We start from the raw sequence: 22,522 nt of genomic DNA, 5'->3' as shown, positions 1-22,522 counted from the left end.
ACCATTTGGATATTGGATGTTTTATGCTCTCTGCCTCATTAAATCTTCTTGGATTGTTCCTTGGCCTGGCGTCCCTTACTGCTCTGTCGCATACCCCGTCACAAACTGGTGGCAGCGGCGGGATCAGAGCAGAAGAAATGGAGGACAACAGCCCATCAACGTCTGAAACAAGAACCTCAGGATACAGGAACTGGACTGTGGGGAGCCTACAAACAAAGGCCCGTGAATTAGGAGTCAGCTACAAAGGACTCTCTAAGGAGCAACTAATTGAGGCATTGGAAAACACTTGCCTGCAAGATGGCACCGAGGAAGGATTTCCACAGCAAGGGGAGGAAAGACGGGATCTGGAGGTAAATACACAAAAAAGTCAATGGGTTGTGTGGTATGAGGAGGAGATGGCACTGCTGGGAGATGAGGTCACCATTGAATATAAGATGGATGCCATTCGCAGAGCTCAAGAGAGGGCATTGCTGGAGAGGAGGTTTGCTGTGGAAGCAGCTAGAGGCTCCAGACAGACTGTAACCACAGCACCCACTATGAGGGAATTCTCCAGTGTCCCTCAAGGACTTTAAGCCATTTAATGAAGCTGCAGGCGACATTGAGGGCTTCTTCCAGGACTTTGAGCATCAGTGCCGATTAATGGAAGTCCCAGAAAGAGAGCGAGTCAGACACCTGGTGGGCCTCTTGGAGGGTGGAGCTGCCGACGCTTATAGAGCTATGGACCCTCAGTGGAATTGTGAGTATGGGGAGATCAAGCAGACCATTCTAGAACATTATGCCGTGACCCCAGATACTTATAGGACTCAGTTCTGTACGTTAGCCTGTGATGGGGAAGTGTCTTTCAAGATGTATGCCCACAGACTGAAACAAGTATGCCATCGCTGGCTGGAGGGAGAGGGGGCCTTAACTTGGGAGACCTTCCTCCAGGTCATCCTGAAAGAGCAGTTCTATGCCAGGTGCCCTGCTGAAATCAGGGAATGGGTGCGCGAGAGAAAGCCGTCAACTGTGGAACAAGCTGCTGCTCTAGCTGATGAGGTGCTCACCATCAAGCCTCAATGGAAAAGGCTACTAGTCAGTGAGAAAAAAACTACCTGCTCCCCAACACCAGTGGTCCCTTGTCCTTTGGCCTTCAATGTTCACCGTCCCACTAGACTACCAACACATGGCGGACCCCGTGTGAATGTGCCTCCTATTACTCCTGCCTCCTCTTTGGGAGTACGACGTGGAGAAAGAATCATAGAACGTAGATGTTATGGATGTGGACAGCTGCGTCATCTGCAAGCTCACTGTCCAGGTGTTCGGAGGCAAAACAGTTACAGACCCCCTTTGCCTGTCCATTATCTACAGACACCCTCAACAGGAGAAGAGCTGGATTCACTCCCTGATGATTCGACAAAAGACTCTGATATGTTGACTTCCCTACCAGGAGTCTATGGGGTGAGAGCCACAGCCGCCCGTTCTTCTGATCTTCAGCATAAACATCTACAGGAGGTCGTGCTGGATGGCCAAAAAGTTGTTGGCTTTCGAGACACTGGGGCTTTTCTCACCATCGCAGATCCCCGAGTAATTCAACCAGAAGCAATGCAAAAGGGACCAGGAATTGCCATTGAATTGTCTGGAGGTACTCAAAGATACATTCCAAGAGCGAGTGTGACCCTGGATTATGGCTTTGGGGCAAAACAATGCATGATTGGTGTGATGAGCGGCCTCCCTGCAGACATTCTTCTAGGGAATGATGTGGGGAATCTTCAATGTCACTTTGTCGGTGCGGTAACCAGAAGTCAAGCCAAGAGAGCAGCAGATGTGGACGTGTTCAACCCATCAATGGAAATGAGGCCACCCGAACTGCCTTCACAGCCGGTGAGTGATTCTTCTTGTGGGTCTCATATGAATGTCACTTGGGATAAAGTTCAGTTTAGACAAGAGGTAGAGACTGACCCCACCCTGGCTAGCTTTAGAGCTCGGGCTGAAGTAGGGCAGTTAGGAGAAAATGGGGAAAAAATTATCGGAGAAAATGGACTTCTATATCGGGTTACCAACACTGACTCCTTAGACAAACCCTGGACTTATAGCAAACAGCTGATTGTTCCTCAGAAATACAGAGTTTCCCTATTACACCTGGCTCATGACATTCCTACTGCCGGCCATCAAGGGAAAACCCGCACCGAGAGACGATTGACTCAAATTTTCTATTGGCCTGGAATTTCTCAAGCAGTGGCGCATTTCTGCCGAACCTGCGACATATGTCAGCGTAGAGGGTGGCCCGGAGATCACCCAAAGGCACCCCTGCAACCGCTCCCTATAATAGAAGAACCCTTTCAAAGAGTAGCTGTCGATATCATTGGACCTCTGGCTAAACCAAGTAAATCTGGAAAGCAGTACATTCTCACTGTTGTGGACTACGCCACCCGATATCCAGAAGCCGTGGCCTTGTCAAGTATTTCTGCAGCCAAGGTGGCCGAGGCCCTTGTTACCATTTTCACCCGAATAGGATTCCCAAGTGAGATCTTATCAGACCAAGGCTCCCAGTTCATGTCAGAGTTGGTGCAGTGTCTGTGGCGGACAAGTGGAGTACGGGCAATTCGAACTACAGCATACCATCCTCAAACAAATGGACTTTGTGAACGGTTTAATCCTACCCCATCTCCTGTTCGCCTATCGGGAAGTTCCCCAGGAGTCCACTGGGTTTTCCCCCTTTGAACTACTTTATGGAAGAAAGGTCAGAGGACCCTTAACTCTGCTAAAGGAATATTGGGAGGGGCAAGTTGAAGATACAGGAACCCCTGTTACATATGTCCTCAAGCTTCGGGAAACCCTGGCTCAACTTGCTAGTTTGGCTTTGGCTACAACTTTTTGTACCTTCCCCTGAACAACTATGTTGAATAATCTTTGTTTTCAGATCATTTGAGAGTTGTTTTGAGGACCCCATGATGCCACTCTTCATAGGAGATTCAAATATATCTATTTTTAGATAGATAGATACATGGATGGATAGATACAAGGATAGATACATGGACAGACAGACAGATAGATACTGCATCTCTTTGTAGGTGAAGGAAAGAGTCAGATTCATTTGTACCCATAAAACTATTATAAAGAAATGAGGAAAAAATACAAAATTACAAAATAAAATTTTTATTTTTTTTTTTATTTTCACCAACTTTGATTTGAACCAGCAACCTTCAAACATGTCTCCAGCAGCCTCCTGGCCTCAAGCCACTAGGAAGTGATGACATCAGACAGAGGATTTTACATAAATGAACCTACAATGCAGCCTCTTACACAGCAGATTACACAGGACACAGCTCCATTGTACACAGCAGATTACACGGGACAGCTCCATTGTACACAGCAGATTACACGGGACACAGCTCCATTGTACACAGCAGATTACACGGGACAGCTCCATTGTACACAGCAGATTACACAGGACACAGCTCCATTGTACACAGCAGATTACACGGGACAGCTCCATTGTACACAGCAGATTACACGGGACACAGCTCCATTGTACACAGCAGATTACACGGGACAGCTCCATTGTACACAGCAGATTACACAGGACACAGCTCCATTGTACACAGCAGATTACACGGGACAGCTCCATTGTACACAGCAGATTACACGGGACACAGCTCCATTGTACACAGCAGATTACACGGGACAGCTCCATTGTACACAGCAGATTACACGGGACAGCTCCATTGTACACAGCAGATTACACGGGACACAGCTCCATTGTACACAGCAGATTACACGGGACACAGCTCCGTTGTACACAGCAGTGTCTCTATCTCCTGGATTCTAGAGGGAGAGGAAAAGAGATTTTTTTTTCTTTTAATAAAATTACTAAAAATAACAAAAAAATAGAATAATGTAATTTTATTGCACTTTTTTCTAAAATAATAAACATCACAAATCAGCAAATAACATGGACAAAAAATGTAATAAAAATGTATCACTGAGGCCGTGTTCACACGTATCAGAAATGCTGCATTTTTTCTGCAGGTGTCCGGGCCATGAGCGCAGTAACAATCTCCTCTGATTATTGCGTGTCTGCGGTATTTTTTATGCATTGTCCCCTTATTTGATACATGTTTGATGCAGATGTGAATCCTGAAGATTATAAAGAAAAAAACACCAAATCTGCACAGATCAGCGGCGTCTTCAGAAATAAAAGGGGCGGAGATTTCAGGACGTCTCATCCACTTTGCTTGGACAATTAGTCCGTGTTCACATGTAGTGTAAATGCTGCATTTTTTTCTGCTGTTTTTTTGCACATTTATTCTGATGTGTTTAATTGTCCAAGTAAAGTGGATGTGATTCCACGAGACGACGTCACTGAACTCTGCAGTTTTGTTTTTTTTTTCTCTGGAGGTTTCTATGTGGAGCTTCAAAAAAATGCAGGAAAAAGCTTCTCAGTACAAAAAAAAACACTTAAAAACGCAGATTCACATCTAAACCAAAAACACATTAAATAATGGAGAAAAGGCGGAAAATGGAACAATCAGAGGAAATAGTTATTGTGTAGTTTGGTGCAGACAGAAACAAAAAGAAACAGGATTTATATAACGTGTGAACACGGCCTTATAGGCACAAATAAGCAGCATATCATATAGTGACACATGACACACTATGACTATTAACGAACAGTCTGGGGCATCTGCTGAATGACCCTTACTGACGAATGGGTGTGGCTAGGGGCGTGGTCAAATTTTGCCGCTACACGCGACGCTTACTTTGTCCCTCTTTCCTTTCTTCAAAAGTTGGGAGGTTCGCTATATATGTGCTCCATGCAGGGACAGTGACTATAATATGCAAGGCCTAACATAAAGAGGCTGCATCCTGTATACAATGTTCTGTGCAAAAGAATAAATCTATGAGGTATTGGTAGGTAATATGGCCATAGTACCTCTTTTTGGTGTGTTTTTTTTTTTTTATGTATGTACATCTTTGTCCTTTCCCAGAGTCTTGCACGTATGTGTGCCCATAGTTCGGGGTATGTACAGGTGGGTTTCTGGGACATTTACTCTGTATGTGCCCATAGTTCGGGGTATGTACAGGTGGGTTTCTGGGACCTTTACTCTGTATGTGCCCATAGTTTGGGGTGTGCACAGGTGGGTTTCTGGGACCTTTACTCTGTATGTGCCCATAGTTTGGGGTGTGCACAGGTGGGTTTCTGGGAAATTTACTCTGTATGTGCCCATAGTTCGGGGTGTGTACAGGTGGGTTTCCGGGACATTTACTCTGTATGTGCCCATAGTTCGGGGTGTGTACAGGTGGGTTTCTGGGTCCTTTACTCTGTATGTGCCCATAGTTCGGGGTATGTACAGGTGGGTTTCCGGGACTTTTACTCTGTATGTGCCCATAGTTCGGGGTGTGTACAGGTGGGTTTCCGGGACGTTTACTCTGTATGTGCCCATAGTTCGGGGTGTGTACAGGTGGTTTCCGGGACTTTTACTCCTTATGGACTGTTTAATTGTATATAACACTGGGTTCTTGTCACTCTTCTCTTTGTGTAGGGGGTTTGACTGTCGCCTCTGGTAGCCCACAGTGATCGGCATCGTGGAGTTCCCTTTGTCTATATAAGATGTTACCGGGCTCCATTCAGATGTCAGGAGAGACCCTCTCCAGTGCAGAGGTGAAGGGGGTGTGCGAGGGGCTGGCAGAGGGCACAGTACGTCTCCTCTCCCTTCGAGGATGTCACCTTTCAGACAGAGACTTTGCCCGGCTGTGTCAGAGTGTGTCCGAGTCCCCTTCACTGGTACAGCTGAATCTTAACCTTGGGGTGGTGTCCAGCACGGCGCGGGTCCAGCAGCTGGCACAAAGTCTCCACCGGAACCGCTCGCTGCAATCCCTTTTGTAAGTATTAGGCTGTAGTGAAGAGTGTCAGGACGCTCGCCTAATAATGATTTCCGTTGTGTGTTCTCTCTGTAGCCTGCATGGTAACCCCCTTACAGACACTGGCCTGTCCCTCCTGAACCCCGCTCTGGCCAGCCACCCTGCTCTGTTGTCTCTGGACCTTGGTGATTGCTTGCTTGGTGATGAGGGAATCGGCCTGATCTGTGGCCTCCTTCCTCCTGATGGGGCTAAGCCAGGTGAGGCCTCCACAGTCCTGGGTCATGTCATGGTTTGTAGTTGGACATTGCTGTGGAGATGACTTCTCTGTCTGTGGTTTTAGGTCTTCGGGAGCTGACTCTTTCTGCCAACCCTGGGATTTCATGCATCGGCTGGGCTCGTCTGGCCATAGCTGTGGCTCATAGTTCTCAAGTCCGGACCCTAAATCTGGATTATAATCCACTGGGTGAGAAACAGAAAGAGAGGGATGGATTTCAGTTTGTGGTTGTAACTGTTTACACATCTATATTTTCCTTTGTGTGTGTTTGTATTTGTACAGGGGTCACACACTCTGTTCTCTGCATGCGATTGCATCTGTATGGGGGTCACACATCCTCTACATCGTCCCCAGTGTGCGGTTGTATCTTTACGAGGGTCAAATGTACTCTTCATCGTCCTCGGTGTTCAGGGGTATCTTTACGAGGGTTATACATCGTCTACGGGGGTCATACGTTCTCTACGTGGTCCTTCACATGCATTTCCATCTATATGGGGGTCACACATCCTACACATCGTCCTCAGTGTGTGGTTGTATCTTTCCAAGGGTCATTACTCTTGCTCAAACCCTCAATAGTGGAACATAATTTCCTTTCTAGAATTTAAACCTCATCATTGGTGTGCGGTTGTATCAGTGCAAGGATCACACGTCCTCTACATTGTCCTTGGTGTGCGGTTCTATTTTTACGGAGGTCACACGTCCTCTACATCATCGGTGTGCGGTTGTATCTGTGGAAGGATCACACGTCCTCTACGTTGTCCTTGGTGTGCAGTTGTATCAGTGCAAGGATCACACGTCCTCTACGTTGTCCTTGGTGTGCAGTTGTATCTGTGGAAGGATCACACGTTCTCTACGTTGTCCTTGGTGTGCGGTTGTATCTGTGCAAGGATCACACATCCTCTTAGTTGTCCTCGGTGTGCAGTTGTATTTGTACGGGGGTCATATCCTGTGTTGTTTTCTGTGTGTGGTTTTATTAGTACAAGGGATACTAGACGCTATCGGCCGGGTCTCCGACATCATCTCATAAAGTGTAAATGTTTATTAATGGTTTGGCCACTTCTCCTCAGGTGATCCGTATCTGATCAGTGGAGGAACGACACTCCCCTGATCAGTTATTACTGGTGGTGGCAGGAAGTGCTGATATGGTGCGGGAACACAGCAGCTCTGGCCTTTATATTGGGAGGGGGGTGGGGGGGGGGGCCAAGTGCTGCCCTGTTTATCTGAATGAGGTGTGGCTCTGCAGTGCCCGCCCATCGCCCTATGCTGGTGTCACTCTGGCCTCTTTTTCCAGGCCATCTTTGGTGGTCTCTGTCAGCAAATTTTCCATGCACCGCCCCAACTACAGACCAGTCTGTCCCTTCATCCTTACTTTCGGGTTCTATTTCAGAGGGCTTGGACAGTTCAGACTTTGTCCCACAGACCGATGTGTAATTGGTCCTGTATGACCTCCGCTCCTTTCATTGTAGGGCCTGGTTCCCCTGACAGACGAGCCAATATGTTTATCAAGTGCATAATACTTCTCTTTCTCTGGGCCCCGGCTTGAAGATATTCGCAAACTTACACCAACCTGACACAGTCGTCCCTCAGTCGTCAGTCGTCCCTCAATCGATCGTCAGCTGTCCCTCAATCGATCGTCAGCCGTCCCTCAGTCGTCAGCCGTCCCTCAGTCGTCAGCTGTCCCTTAATCGATCGTCAGTCGTTCCTCAATCGTCAGTCGTCCCTCAATCGATCGTCAGTCGTCCCTCAATCGATCGTCAGCCGCCCCTCAGTCGTCAGCCGCCCCTCAGTCGTCAGCCGCCCCTCAGTCGTCAGCCGCCCCTCAGTCGTCAGCCGTCCCTCAGTCGTCAGCCGTCCCTCAGTCGTCAGCTGTCCCTTAATCGATCGTCAGTCGTTCCTCAATCGTCAGTCGTCCCTCAATCGATCGTCAGCCGCCCCTCAGTCGTCAGCCGTCCCTCAGTCGTCAGCCGTCCCTCAGTCGTCAGCCGTCCCTCAGTCGTCAGCCGTCCCTCAGTCGTCAGCCGTCCCTCAGTCGTCAGCCGCCCCTCAGTCGTCAGCCGCCCCTCAGTCGTCAGCCGCCTCTCACTCGTCAGCCGTCCCTCAGTCGTCAGCCGTCCCTCAGTCGTCAGCCGTCTCTCAGTCGTCAGCCGTCTCTCAGTCGTCAGCCGTCCCTCAGTCGTCAGCCGTCCCTCAGTCGTCAGCCGTCCCTCAGTCGTCAGCCGTCCCTCAGTCGTCAGCCGTCCCTCAGTCGTCAGCCGTCCCTCACTCGTCAGCCGTCCCTCACTCGTCAGTCGTCCAAGTTTTAACTGCTCTTTTTTTTAAATCAAATACTTTTATTGAAAGTTTCAAGAATAACCACTTTATGCTACAGCCCCAGGGAACATGGTCCTCTGAACCCCCTCGCACCCGACCACAGACCATCGCCTTTAAGAACGTGAATGTAACAATCTTATATACAGCACAGCTCTATAGAGATTTTTCAGGTATAAGCAGTAAATGTGATGCTCTCAACAACGCGGTGCTGAGATCATAAGAGGAGCGCATTCCTGTCCGTTCTATAGACGTGATCTATCCATAACACACAGATTTTTTTCCAATTTAGAAATCCAGTTTATTTTCAAAGATACAGCTTTTCTCATATTTATAAACCAGTTACTTTTGCCTATGTATTCTGGTATTGAGGGTGTCTGTCCTTCTACCCAATATCAGCGTCCTCGCCATGTATAACATCCTAGACATTGCCGTTTTATAGCACTCTTCAGTCACAAGGTCTTCAATATATCCTAAAATGCACACCAAGGGGTGCGCCGGGTCCCCTCCAACAGATAAACTCTATTAATAATCTCAATTACTTCCTTCCAATAAAATTCAAGATTCGGGCACAACTACATCATGTGAATGAGGTTTGCAATATGCGATTTGCATCTGTTGCACAAAGGACTACCCCTAACCCCTATATCAAATACAAAGCTTGGGGTTCTATATTTTTGATGCATTAAATATACAGTATATGGGATAATCTGTGTGATTCACTAGGAAAAGGTCCAGAATTTCCATCCATTGTGTATCTTCAGTGGGTCTTATATCCCCCTCCTAATTTGCATTGGACTTAGATGGGTGCTGCAATAATATCAGATACAGTACTTCACTGTATATTGCGGAGATTAGACCTCCTGAATACTTAATATCAGCAATTGTTTTTATACAGTGTGCAGAATTATAAGGCTATGTGCACACGGTGCGTTTTTCGCGGCGTTTTTGCGCGTTTTTCGGGTGCGTTTTTGGCCTCAAAACTGCATGACTTTGCTTCCCCAGCAAAGTCTATGAGTTTTCATTTTTGCTGTCCCCACACAGCGTTTTTTTTCAGCTGCGTTTTTGTGGTGACCACAAAAACGCAGCATGTCAATTATTCCCGCGTTTTTCACTGCGCTTTTCATCCATTGAGTTCAATGGGATGTTGAAAGACGCAATGAGAAACGCAAATAGCTGCGTTTTGGTGCGTTTCTAAGACCAAAAACGCAGCTATAAGCGCAGGAGGTGGGTAGTAAAGTGACGTGTACAGGAAGAGGATTCCTTCTGTCAGTATAGACAGAAGCATGAATCCTCCCGGTACCGTCACCGCCGCGTCCATCTCCCGTCCTGTGCATGTATGCTGCCGTGCGGCGCCATGTACAGGCAGGAGGTGGAAGCGGCTGCGAAAACAAAAGTTAACAGTAGAATAAAAAAAAAAAAAGTTATACTCACCTGTCTGCAGCCTCGCGGTGCCATGCCCGCTCCCAGCTCCTGTCACGGTATCGCCGCTCCCGCTCCGGCTGTGTGCAGTCTCCCCGGGGCAGGACCTTGCTTGCAGGACCTGGCGATGGATCACCTGATGCAGTCACCTGACGCATCAGCTGATCGAGTCTCGGGCTGACGCGGGCGCCCGGCCGGTATCAGCGGATGCGTCAGGAGACTTCATCCCTGATTACCGGCAGCTGCTGCAGCGATCGGACGGGATCAGACTCCCGCCCCATCGCTCCGGGAGCTGCCGGTAATCAGCACATAAGTGAGTATTATTATTTTTTTTTTTCTACTGATGCATCAGCTGATTGTATAATCGGCTTTTATACAATCAGCTGCTGTGTCATGTGATTCACATCCTTTAACCTAACACATCATCTGATCGGTATGCCTTCCAGCAAACCGATCAGATGATATTGGATCCTGATTGGACGGCGCGGGACCCTAACCCAGGATTACTGCGGAGGGGGGTTTATTTCAATAAAGATGGAGTCACTAATTGTGTTGTGTTTTCTTTCTAATAAAAATATTTTTCTGTGTTGTGTTTTTTTTTTATCTTTACTAGAAATTCATGGTGGCCATGTCTAATATTGGCGTGACACCATGAATTTCGGGCTTAGGGCTAGCTGATAATATACAGCTAGCCCTAACTCCATTATTACCTGGCTAGCCACCCGGCATCAGGGCAGCCGGAAGAGTTGGATACAGCGCCAGAAGATGGCGCTTCTATGAAAGCGCCATTTTCTGGGGTGGCTGCGGGACTGCAATTCACAGCGGGGGTGCCCAGAAAGCATGGGCACCCTGCACTGTGGATTCCAATCCCCAGCTGCCTAGTTGTACCCGGCTGGACTCAAAAATGGGGCGAAGCCTACGTCATTTTTTTTTTTAAATTATTTCATGAAATTCATGAAATAATTTAAAAAAAAAGGGCTTCCCTATATTTTTGGTTCCCAGCCGGGTACAAATAGGCAGCTGGGGGTTGGGGGCAGCCCGTACCTGCCTGCTGTACCCGGCTAGCATACAAAAATATGGCGAAGCCCACGTCATTTTTTTTTTTTGGGGGGGCAAAGAAATCCTGCATACAGTCCTGGAAGGAGGATGCTGAGCCTTGTAGTTCGACAGCTGCTGTCTGCTGTCCTGCATACACTATTGGATCAAGGATGCTGAGCCTTGTAGTTCTGCAGCTGTCTGCTCTTCTGCATACACTAGTGGAGAATGAAGAACACATTGAAGAAGGAAATGACATCAGACCTTTTTTTTTTTGTTCACTGATAAAAAACGCATAAGGACGCAGTGAGCAAAAACGCAGCAAAACGCAGCAAAAAAACGCACCAAATCGCGGCAAAACGCGTGCGTTTTTTGCCGCGTTTTTTCGACGCAGGTGCGTTTTTGTGCGTTTTTAGCGGCCAAAAACGCACAAAAACGCAGCGTCAAAAAAACGCAGCGTGTGCACATAGCCTTAGGCAGATGAGTATTGTGATCACATGATGCTTTTTATACACGTCGTCCTACTCCAAGCTGTATAGGCTGAGAGCCAACTACCAATGAAGTAACTCAGGTGATGTGCGTCTCTGTAATGAGGAGGGGTGCGGTGTAATGACAAACACCCTATATAAGGGGGGCTTAATTATTAGGCAACTTCCTTTCCTTTGCAAAATGGGTCAGAAGAGAGATGTGACGGGCTCTGAAAAGTCCATATTGTGAGATGTCTTGCAGAGGGATGCAGCAGTCTAGAAATTGCCAAACTTTTGCAGCGTGATCACCGAACAATCAAGTGTTTCATGGCAAATAGCGAACAGGGTCGCAAGAAGCGCTGGGCAAAAAAGGCGCAAAATAACTGCCCATGAATTGAGGAAAATCAAGCGTGAAGCTGCCAAGATGCCATTTGCCACCAGTTTGGCCATATTTCAGAGCTGCAACGTTACTGGAGTATCAAAAAGCACAAGGTCTGCCATACTCAGGGACATGGCCAAGGTAAGGAAGACTGAAAACCACCACCTCTGACCAAGAAACATAAGATAAAACGTCAAGACTGGGCCAAGAAACATCTGAAGACTGATTCTTCATAGGTTTTATGGACTGATGAAATGAGAGTGACTCTTGATGGGCAGATGGATGGGCCAGAGGCTGGATCAGTAAAGGGCAGAGAGCTCCACTCCGACTCAGACGCCAGCAAGGTGGAGCTGGGGACTGGTATGGGCTGGGGTCATCAAAGATCAACTTGTGGGACCTTTTCGGGTTGAGGATGGAGTGAAGCTCAACTCCCAGACCTACTGCCAGTTTCTGGAAGACAACTTCTTCAAGCAGTGGTACAGGAAGAAGTCGCTATCGTTCAAGAAAAGCATGATTTTCCTGCAGGACAATGCTCCATCACATGCATCCAACTACTCCACAGCGTGGCTGGCCAGTAAAGGTCTAAAAGATGAAAAAATAATGACATGGCCCCCTTGTTCCCCTGATCTGAACCCCATAGAGAACCTGTGGTCCCTCATAAAATGTGAGATCTACAGGGAGGGAAAACAGTCCACCTCTGGGAGCAGTGTCTGGAGGCTGCGGTGTCTGGAGGCTGCGGTGTCTGGTGGCTGTGGAGTCTGGTGGCTGTGGAGTCTGGTGGCTGTGGAGTCTGGTGGCTGTGGAGTCTGGTGGCTGTGGTGTCTAGAGGCTGTGGTGTCTGGAGGCTGTGGTGTCTGGAGGCTGTGGTGGCTGCTGCACGCAATGTTGATGGTAAACAGATCAAGCAATGACAGAATCTATGGATGGTCGGCTGCTGAGTGTCATCAGAAAGAAAGGGGGCGATATTGGGGGGCACTCATTTTTTTTGGTTTTGTTTTTCATGTCAGAAATGTTTATTTCTATATGTTGTGCAGTTATATTGGTTACCTGGTGACAATAAACAAGTGAGAGGGGAATAGATTTGTTTTTTTATTAAGTTGCCCAATAATTCTGCACAGACAGATTCCTCCTAAGAAGCCAAATCTAAAACCCCTCCCCCCCTCCAACTGCCAAAAATATTATGCTTTGATATTTGAGTCTTTTGGATGATTGAGAACATAGTTGTTGATCAATAATAAAAAAAATCCTCTAAAATACAACCTGCCTAATAATTCTGCACCCAGTGTAATCGTGTTTTGAGGAACCCCCCGTTCCATCATGATTCCCTCTGTTTGCCATGCATGTTGAAGCTGAAGATGTGTGTAAAACTCTTGGCAAGGTAAACCAAAGTCCCCCTGTAGCAGATCCCTGCACCCCTCTGTGTGTCCATGTTTTGAATCCCTGTACTTTTATATAGATTTGGAAGCCTCGGAGTCTCCCAAACTAAAGTAAACTGGGATATTGCTTGCAATGCCGGTATACTCCAATTTTCCACCACAGTTTATGTATTAGGGGCAGAGTTGGCAAACGCTCCCTTGGGTTACAAACCTGCGCGCGCCTCCAGTGCCGCATATAAATCCGATGATTTAATATATTGTTGTAGTAGTAACCGTTGTATTCCACACCCTTCTGGATCGTTCCATCCCCATATATTCTGTATTTGGGCTGAGACAAAATACGCCATGGGTTTGGAGCTGCACCGCCCTCCCCCTTTCCCCTTAGCAGCGATTCTAATTTTTCCCCCATATCTGTTCCCTAAACAGGCCGTTAACTTTATGAAAGTATCGTTGTGGAGTCCATACTGGTGAATTATGTGAAATACCACCACACCGTGACCAGACCACATATTACTACCACACAAGTACGTATAATACTACAATAATGATCATGAATAAAAACCACAATACTAAAAGCACTATTATTATTAGTGCCATTATACACAGGAGCTCTGTATATAGTGTACAGGTAATACAGTGATCACCAGTGACATACACAGGAGCTCTGTATATAGTGTACAGGTAATACAGTGATCACCAGTGACATTATACACAGGGGCTCTGTATATAGTGTATATTGTGTATACAGGTAATACACTGACTTACCAGTGACCTCTCTAGCTGAAGTTATTCGTCTTTGCTTTTCCTCTTCATCCATCGCTGACCGCCATCACCTCTTCCTGCCATGACACGACTCTGCAGAAAATAACAGTCACCTATAGCCGATCACTCCCAGAGCACAGTCTACTCTTTTTCTCCAATTTCTACACTAAATCAGACTTTTGTTCCCCCATGGAAGACAGTATCCTCCATATTAACTTGTCCCCTAAATTAAATGTCCCCTAAATTGCCCCTATATTAATTATGCTCCACGTGCTACCATAAACCAATATTTTTTTGTCCCTCGGTCTGGCCCCATATAGTAATTATGTCCCTCATCCTGGACCTTTTTATTTAATAATGTCCCCCATCCTTACCCCCTTTATTTAATAATGTCTGAGGAAACAAGTGGAATTAGAAGGGGTTGTTAATTGCTCCCTGCACAAAATATCTCCCACACTCTGCTCCTTTCCAAAATATCCCCACAAAGTTCCCCTTTCCATAATGTGCCCCCAAAACTTGCTCTTTCTATAAAATCTCCCCCCATACTACATCTCGCCTCCATCCCCCCCGCTTCTCATGATACTATGCCGCCTTTCTAATTGCCTCATAATGACCCTCATTAACCCACAATGCCCGAATTTTCTTTATAAGTTTCTCCAATCAAGTTGCTCCATAATGTTACCATTGCCCCAAAATGTCCCACATTGACCCATAATGGGCCAATTTGCCCCATAATGTCCCCATTATGCTTCTCATTTCCCCACAATGTACCAATGTAGTCTATAATGTCCCCCACTACCCTATAATGTTCCAATTTGCTTCCTAATGTCCCTCATTGCCCCACAATATCCCAATTTTACTCTATAATGACCCTCATTTCACCATAATGTCCCAATATGCTTCATAATGTCCCTCATTGCCCCATAATATCCCAGTTTGTTTTATAATGTCCCAATATGCTTCATAATGTCCCCTACTCACCCACAATGTCCCTCATTGCCCCATAAAAGTCCCCCACTGCCCCATAATGTACCTTGCAAAGTAACACTGTTCCTCCCCCACCACAGCCCCCTCATCTACAAGTATTGTACATGTCCTCTTCGGCTCTTGGAGCGCTTACCTGTGCCTGCGCGTCCTCCTCTTCATTTCTGCAGCCCCGGCCACAGTGATGACAGCATGTCGGTACGGTACGGAGGATCGCCTCTGTATCAGTCCTGTTGCCGCACTGTTCAAATGTATGCATGCCTGAAAGACGCACATCATGAATAGTGGCGCGGTCTCCGTGTCCTTGACACCTCATATGTGCGGACCTAGACTCTCGCAGTGCAGCGTTGGGACCTTAGGAGAGTCACATGACTGATGTCACCAAAGGTCATTCTGCAACTGTGGAAACTTCAGAGATAGTAGTACAAGTTTTGTACCATCGCTCAAGTTTATGATTGAAAGGATGAGGCCCCTCGGAGTGTGGGGGCCTTGGATCAGCTGCCCACTCTGCCCGCGGCCCTGTACGGCTACATTTCCGGTGACAGACGGCGAGCCACATATGACTTGTGAGCGACGGGTTAGGGACCCCAGCTGTACACGATCCTACGGCTTTCTTTAATTTTTCATGCACCATCTCAGTGGCACAGGCTTCTTTCAAGACTTCAGGACCATCTTTAACAAGTCTCTCGCATAAAACTCTGTCACAGCCAGACACCTCCACCATCAGATTCTCCCATGTTGAAACTGTAAAGGGCTACCGGACAGATTACTTCTCCTTCACTGCCATTGGACAATCCCTTGGGTCTTTCAAACCCACATTTTATCATCTTTCATTCTGCTCTTCCGCAAACCTTCCTCTTTTTGTCACTAAGGCCCCTTTACACCCTGCATCATCGCTAGCGATATCGCTGTAACGTCACCGGTTTTGTGACGTAATAGCGATCTCCCCAGTGACATTGCAGTGTGTGACACGCATCAGCGACCTGGCCCCCGCTGTGAGGTCGCTGATCGCTACAAGTTGTTCAGGACCATTTTTTGGTCCATTGTTTCCCGCTGTACAGCATGTATCGCCATGTTTGACAGTGGGGACCAACGACTATGTGTAAGCGGTGTACGCTGGTAACCAGGGTAAATATTGGGTAAAGCACTTTGCTGGTAACGAGGTTAAATATCGGGTAACCAAGCAAACACCGCTTACAGGCTGCCAGCGCTAGCTCCCTGCACACGTAGCCAGGATAAATATTGTGTAACTAAGCAAAGCGCTTTGCTAGTAAACCGATTTATACCCTAGCTACGTGTACAGGGAGCCAGCGGTGGCAGCCTGTAAGCGGTGTACGCTGGTAACCAGGTTAAATATCGGGTAACCAAGCAAAGCGCTTTGCTTGGTTACCCGATATTTACCCTGGTTACCAAGCGCAGCATCGTTATACGAGTCGCTGGTGAGATCTGCCTGTTTGACAGCTCACCAGCGACCATGTAGAGAGTTTCCAGTGATCCCGGCCAGGTCGGATCGCTGGTGGGATTGCTAGAAAGTCTCAGTGTGTAAAGGGGCCTTTAGATTCATCATCATCTTCTACTAAAGACTCTACCTGTTGCGTTGCAGACTCCTCGGGTTTACCTGCATCTTCAAAGTCTTTGGGTTTGTCATCAGCCTTGACCTGTGGCTTCTCAGACTCCTGGGCAGAGTCAATCTCTATGTCTTCAGCTTTCTCTTGGGTCTCTGTAGTTTATACCTTTTGCCTGGTCTTGGGTCTCTGGATCTTCAGAGGACTCCTCGCAGTCCATCTCCTCAGCCCCAGGTTCCTTGAAGTCTTCATTCCTTTTGTGCCATACCCCTCTGCACGGTTTTCTTTTCCTTCTAGAGTTTTGGTGCTGTTTTCACTGTTAGCCACCCCAGTACTGGGTGGATCACTGGTCTGATCACGTGACCTTTGTGGATTTTTTTTTTTTCCCTCCACCAGCGCTCTCCAGATTCCTTATCCTACAGTGCTCTTGAACGACAGATCTGCTATATGCTTAATACTCGTAGAGGACGCCAACACTGCTTCCTCGGTCGGCTCCTCACCCATAATTTCATTCTGCCGATTTCGGTCATTACAATGTGATTTTGTTTTGGGGGTTTTTTTAAGCTACAATTTCTCTTACAATCGCTGGTTTCGAGGCAGACGACAATGTGCTGTGATTGGCAACGTGACTTCCTCAGCAAGCTAATGAGCCCTACTTGCATATTCAGAGGGTGCAGCTTCCGGCGTCTGGTGGAGGATTTGCCCTTTTTGCTCAGCTCCTCTTTAGTGTAACTTCTTTCCACTTCATTAAAGTCACAGTCTAAAGTGGAGTCATCGTCACTTCCCCCGGTATGCTGGAACAATAAGTGCCCACTCCACTAGGCGTTACTGGAGCTACACCATTTCCAATGGTCATTGCAAAATAGTGTAGAGGGCACCACAGATATATAAGTGGGATCTAAAGCAATTACACACCAGTATAGACAATGTGGATACCAAAGACTGTGTATAGCAACTGGGATCACCACAAATTATTATTATTATTATTATTATTATTATTTATTATTATAGCTCCATTTATTCCATGGCGCTTTACAAGTGAGAGAGGGTATATGTACAACAATCATTAACAGTACAAGACAGACTGGTATAGGAGGAGAGAGGACCCTGCCCGCGAGGGCTCACAGTCTACAGGAGGAGAGTGGACCCTGCCCGCAAGGGCTCACAGTCTACAGGAGGAGAGAGGACCCTGCCCGCGAGGGCTCACAGTCTACAGGAGGAGAGAGGACCCTGCCCGCGAGGGCTCACAGTCTACAGGGAATGGGTGATGGTACAATAGGTGAGGACAGAGCTGGTTGCACAGTGGTGTACTGGACTGAGGGCTATTGTAGGTTGTAGGCTTGTTAGAAGAGGTGGGTCTTGAGGTTCCTCTTGAAGCTTTCCACGGTAGTGGAGAGTCTGATGTGCTGAGGTAGAGCGTTCCAGAGTATGGGGGAGACACGGGAGAAATCTTGTACGCGATTGTGGGAAGAGGAGATAAGAGAGGAGTAGAGAAGGAGATCTTGTGAGGATCTGAGGTTGCGTGCAGGTAGGTACCGGGAGACTAGGTCACAGATGTAGGGAGGAGACAGGTTGTGCATGGCTTTGTATGTCATGGTTAATGTTTTGAACTGGAGTCGTTGGGCGATGGGAAGCCAGTGAAGGGATTGGCAGAGTGGCGAGGCTGGGGAGTAGCGAGGGGAGAGGTGGATTAAGCGGGCCGCAGAGAGGGGTGCAAGAGTGTGGGAAGGGAGGCCAGAGAGCAGGAGGTTGCAGTAGTCGAGGTGGGGGATGATGAGGGCATGCACTAATGTTTTTGCTGATTCTTAGTTAAGGAAAGCACGGATCCGGGAGATATTTTTGAGTTGTAATGTATAAGATCATGTAATACTTTATTCAAAAAACACCAAAATTCAAGACAACACAAACATATAAAAACATTTAAAAAACCCAGACAAGGAAAAATTCCATCATATGTGTTCCTGTATGGAATCACACCATCCCCAAACGTGTATGAAATTCACAATAGGATAAATAAGATGCCAGAAAGCAAACAAATATCACAAATATGTGCTACCATAAACACATAAAGTATCTTTAATCCTGTGGGAGAAAGAAAATCACAAACAGGACCCCTGAAAACAATAACCGTATGAAAACGGGGTCAAGATGAAAAATAACATTACATGTGGCTGATCAAGCCATACATGGTAGATTGGACCCCTAGAGGGGAAAAAAAACAAAATCCCACCTAAGTTTAGAATATGGTGTTGCAGAGGCAACTGGTAACCTGCTGCCAAACAATAAAAGGACCCGATGAAGATGGTAGTGAAAAATGTGGGGGATGCAGAACGACCCCACGCGTTATGCCACACGCCTGTGGCTTCCTCAGGGGTGAATGTGCCAATTAGTCCCCACTCAACCAGGCGTTGGACCCCTTTACTGGAGCTACACCATTTCCAATGGTCATACTATTGTTTACCTCTTTACCAGTCAAATCACTAAGTTGGGCAGACCTACAATTCTCTCTGGTCACCCCGAACTCAGGACTGCCACGCTTAGGATGCGCCAGCAGCTCCTCATTACCCACCAGCACACCTCAGGAACCCCTTCAGCCTCCCGCTGTGTTGGGGCTTCCTCAGAGCTGTTCTGGCTCTTAACTGGACGCTTCCCAATTCTCCCACAATAACACAGTCGCAGCCTATTAGAATTGGATGTAGTAAGTCTGGGACTACACCCACATCATGGTGCTCAATACCCTTGGCTGTCTCAATGACCACTCTAGACATCGGATATTCTTTACATCCCCATGACTACAGTTGTTTTTGATCTTCCTTCCGTGAATCAGGTGGACAAAGAGCGTGGCCCTTACTAGGATCGTGACACTCTTTGAGTCTAATAGACCAGTCAAACATTCTCCATTCCACTTCATGGAACACTTGTGGCCCCTCGTCAGATTGGTAGTCCATACTGCAGACCGGACCGGCGTAGAACGAACACAGTCGTCCTTGGCTATTCTCTATCTGCTCACTGGTCAGAGGATATCGGGCTGCTGTGTTTCCTGCAGATTATCTGATTATCTCCTCACTAGAGATGAGCGAACCTCTTCGATAAAGGGTCACCAATTTCAAATTCGGTATGAACCTTAGCTTGTTCATTTGGGCTCGGTAACCACCAATCTTTTTCCCAAAATTCTGTAATGTTTGATTCTTGATCATGCTTTTTTTAATAAGATAATGCTTTTGTTTAGGATTGTGGTGCTGTATGATGAATGGGGGAGGCCAGACACGTACGGCCTCTTTTTTTCGTAACTTGATTTGCCGATGTCAATCACAGCGTAGCAAACATCTACACGGTTCACACACAAACGCTTGTGTGATTGGCTCCCTAAGTCACAGTCATATGTCCGTCTGCATATAAATTGTGGACATGCGGCGTCGGGGCCATTATGTGACTGTTAATCGTTAGGGAAGCTTCTGCCGCCGGGGCTGCCAGACAGTGAGGTTAGCTAGGGGTGTAATGATAGGAGAGTGATAGTGTAGAATAGGGGCGTGCCACAAATCAGCATGTAATGATAGGAGAGCGATAGTGTAGAATAGGGGCGTCCAGTGCAGGGAAAGCTGTGTGCCACAAATCAGCATGTAATGATAGGAGAGCGATAGTGTAGAATAGGGGCGTGCAGTGCAGGGAAAGCTGTGTGCCACAAATCAGCATGTAATGATAGGAGAGCGATAGTGTAGAATAGGGGCGTGCAGTGCAGGGAAAGCTGTGTGCCACAAATCAGCATGTAATGATAGGAGAGCGATAGTGTAGAATAGGGGCGTGCAGTGCAGGGAAAGCGGTGTGCCACAAATCAGCATATAATGATAGGAGAGTGATAGTGTAGAATAGGGGCGTGCAGTGCAGGGAAAGCTGTGTGCCACAAATCAGCATGTAATGATAGGAGAGTGATAGTGTAGAATAGGGGCGTGCAGTGCAGGGAAAGCTGTGTGCCACAAATCAGCATGTAATGATAGGAGAGTGATAGTGTAGAATAGGGGCGTGCAGTGCAGGGAAAGCTGTGTGCCACAAATCAGCATGTAATGATAGGAGAGCGATAGTGTAGAATAGGGGCGTGCAGTGCAGGGAAAGCTGCGTGCCACAAATCAGCATGTAATGATAGGAGAGCGATAGTGTAGAATAGGGGCGTGCAGTGCAGGGAAAGCTGTGTGCCACAAATCAGCATGTAATGATAGGAGAGTGATAGTGTAGAATAGGGGCGTGCAGTGCAGGGAAAGCTGTGTGCCACAAATCAGCATGTAATGATAGGAGAGCGATAGTGTAGAATAGGGGCGTGCAGTGCAGGGAAAGCTGCGTGCCACAAATCAGCATGTAATGATAGGAGAGCGATAGTGTAGAATAGGGGCGTGCAGTGCAGGGAAAGCTGCGTGCCACAAATCAGCATGTAATGATAGGAGAGTGATAGTGTAGAATAGGGGCGTGCAGTGCAGGGAAAGCTGCGTGCCACAAATCAGCATGTAATGATTGGAGAGTGATAGTGCAGAATAGGGGCGTGCAGTGCAGGGAAAGCTGTGTGCCACAAATCAGCATGTAATGATAGAAATAGGGAGAGCTGCGTGCCACAAATCAGCATGTAATGATAGGAGAGCGATAGTGTAGAATAGGGGCGTGCAGTGCAGGGAAAGCTGCGTGCCACAAATCAGCATGTAATGATAGGAGAGCGATAGTGTAGAATAGGGGCGTGCAGTGCAGGGAAAGCGGTGTGCCACAAATCAGCATGTAATGATAGAAATAGAATTAGAATCTTGTAGTTGTGATACCTTTTAATGGCGACTAAAATAAAGATGTTACAGAGCAGCCTCCAGACTCCTCCGGTCTCTTCATCAGGCGAGGTGTGTGCATATATTTGTGTTTCTTCAGATGCTCTGTTACACCTCGCCTGATGAAGAGACCGGAGGAGTCTGGAGGCTGCTCTGTTACACCTCGCCTGATGAAGAGACCGGAGGAGTCTGGAGGCTGCTCTGTTACACCCTGTCTGATGAAGAAACCGGAGGAGTCTGGAGGCTGCTCTGTTACACCTCGCCTGATGAAGAGACCGGAGGAGTCTGGAGGCTGCTCTGTTACACCCTGTCTGATGAAGAAACCGGAGGAGTCTGGAGGCTGCTCTGTTACACCCTGCCTGATGAAGAGACCGGAGGAGTCTGGAGGCTGCTCTGTTACACCCTGTCTGATGAAGAGACCGGAGGAGTCTGGAGGCTGCTCTGTTACACCCTGCCTGATGAAGAGACCGGAGGAGTCTGGAGGCTGCTCTGTTACACCCTGCCTGATGAAGAGACCGGAGGAGTCTGGAGGCTGCTCTGTTAAACCCTGCCTGATGAAGAGACCGGAGGAGTCTGGAGGCTGCTCTGTTACACCCTGTCTGATTAAGAGACCGGAGGAGTCTGGAGGCTGCTCTGTTACACCCTGCCTGATGAAGAGACCGGAGGAGTCTGGAGGCTGCTCTGTAACCTCTTTATTATAGTCGCCATTACAAGGTATCACATCTACAACATTCTAATCGTGCGTCTCTCACTGCCAGCGAGCAGTCATGTTTCAACTGAGTAACACGGTAACAAAACTTTATTTCTTTTAACTATGATAGAAATAGGGATTGGTACTTGTAGTCCCTGCTAAAGAGTTGTCAGTGAACGATGTAAATAGCCATTGCTACATATTCCTGCTGCTCCAAAGTATGCAGTGATCCACATTTGTAGCTATTGTTAGTGGTAAAAATAAAGTCTTATGCCGGCGTCCGCATAAAGAATATATTTATTCTAAATCCATAAAAAAGAAAAATATTAACACAGCAGTGTAGACAGAAAACTGCTCTAAAGGCCCAGTCACACACAACGACTTACCAGCGTTCCCGAAAACGATGCGACCTGATAGAGATCGCAGGTAAATCACTGAGAGGTCGCAGGTGAGATGTCACACAGCCAGACCTTACCAGCGATGCAGGAACGATACAGGTGGCAGTAGCGACCTGTATAACTATCTCAGCAGTAAGGCCTTGTGCGCACTAAGCATTTTTGCTGCGTTTTTAGCGGGGTTTTTTACTGCGTTTTTGTGCTGAAAACACAGTGACATTGCTT

The 22,522-nt window shown here is 47.4% G+C and overlaps 2 protein-coding genes across 3 annotated transcripts in view; one reads left to right on the top strand and one right to left on the bottom strand.

Annotated features, from left to right (window-relative positions):
• The window catches only part of POLR1C (RNA polymerase I and III subunit C), a 321,201-nt gene that overhangs the window by 61,423 nt on the left and 237,256 nt on the right, over positions 1-22,522 (bottom strand). The window lies entirely within an intron of this gene.
• LRRC73 (leucine rich repeat containing 73) overlaps positions 1-22,522 on the top strand; it is a 63,108-nt gene that overhangs the window by 5,730 nt on the left and 34,856 nt on the right. For both annotated transcript variants that reach the window (XM_075337904.1, XM_075337905.1), the window contains exons 2-4: positions 5,523-5,862; positions 5,938-6,098; positions 6,182-6,304. In XM_075337904.1, coding sequence (XP_075194019.1) covers positions 5,591-5,862; positions 5,938-6,098; positions 6,182-6,304 — 556 coding nt within the window. In that variant the 5' untranslated portion in view covers positions 5,523-5,590. The remainder of the gene's footprint in view (positions 1-5,522; positions 5,863-5,937; positions 6,099-6,181; positions 6,305-22,522) is intronic.

This window comes from Anomaloglossus baeobatrachus, chromosome 3 (assembly GCF_048569485.1).
Source record: "Anomaloglossus baeobatrachus isolate aAnoBae1 chromosome 3, aAnoBae1.hap1, whole genome shotgun sequence".
Taxonomy (NCBI): Eukaryota; Metazoa; Chordata; class Amphibia; order Anura; family Aromobatidae; genus Anomaloglossus; species Anomaloglossus baeobatrachus.
Note: the sequence above shows the minus strand (reverse complement) of the source record. Positions and strands in the feature narration are given on the sequence as shown.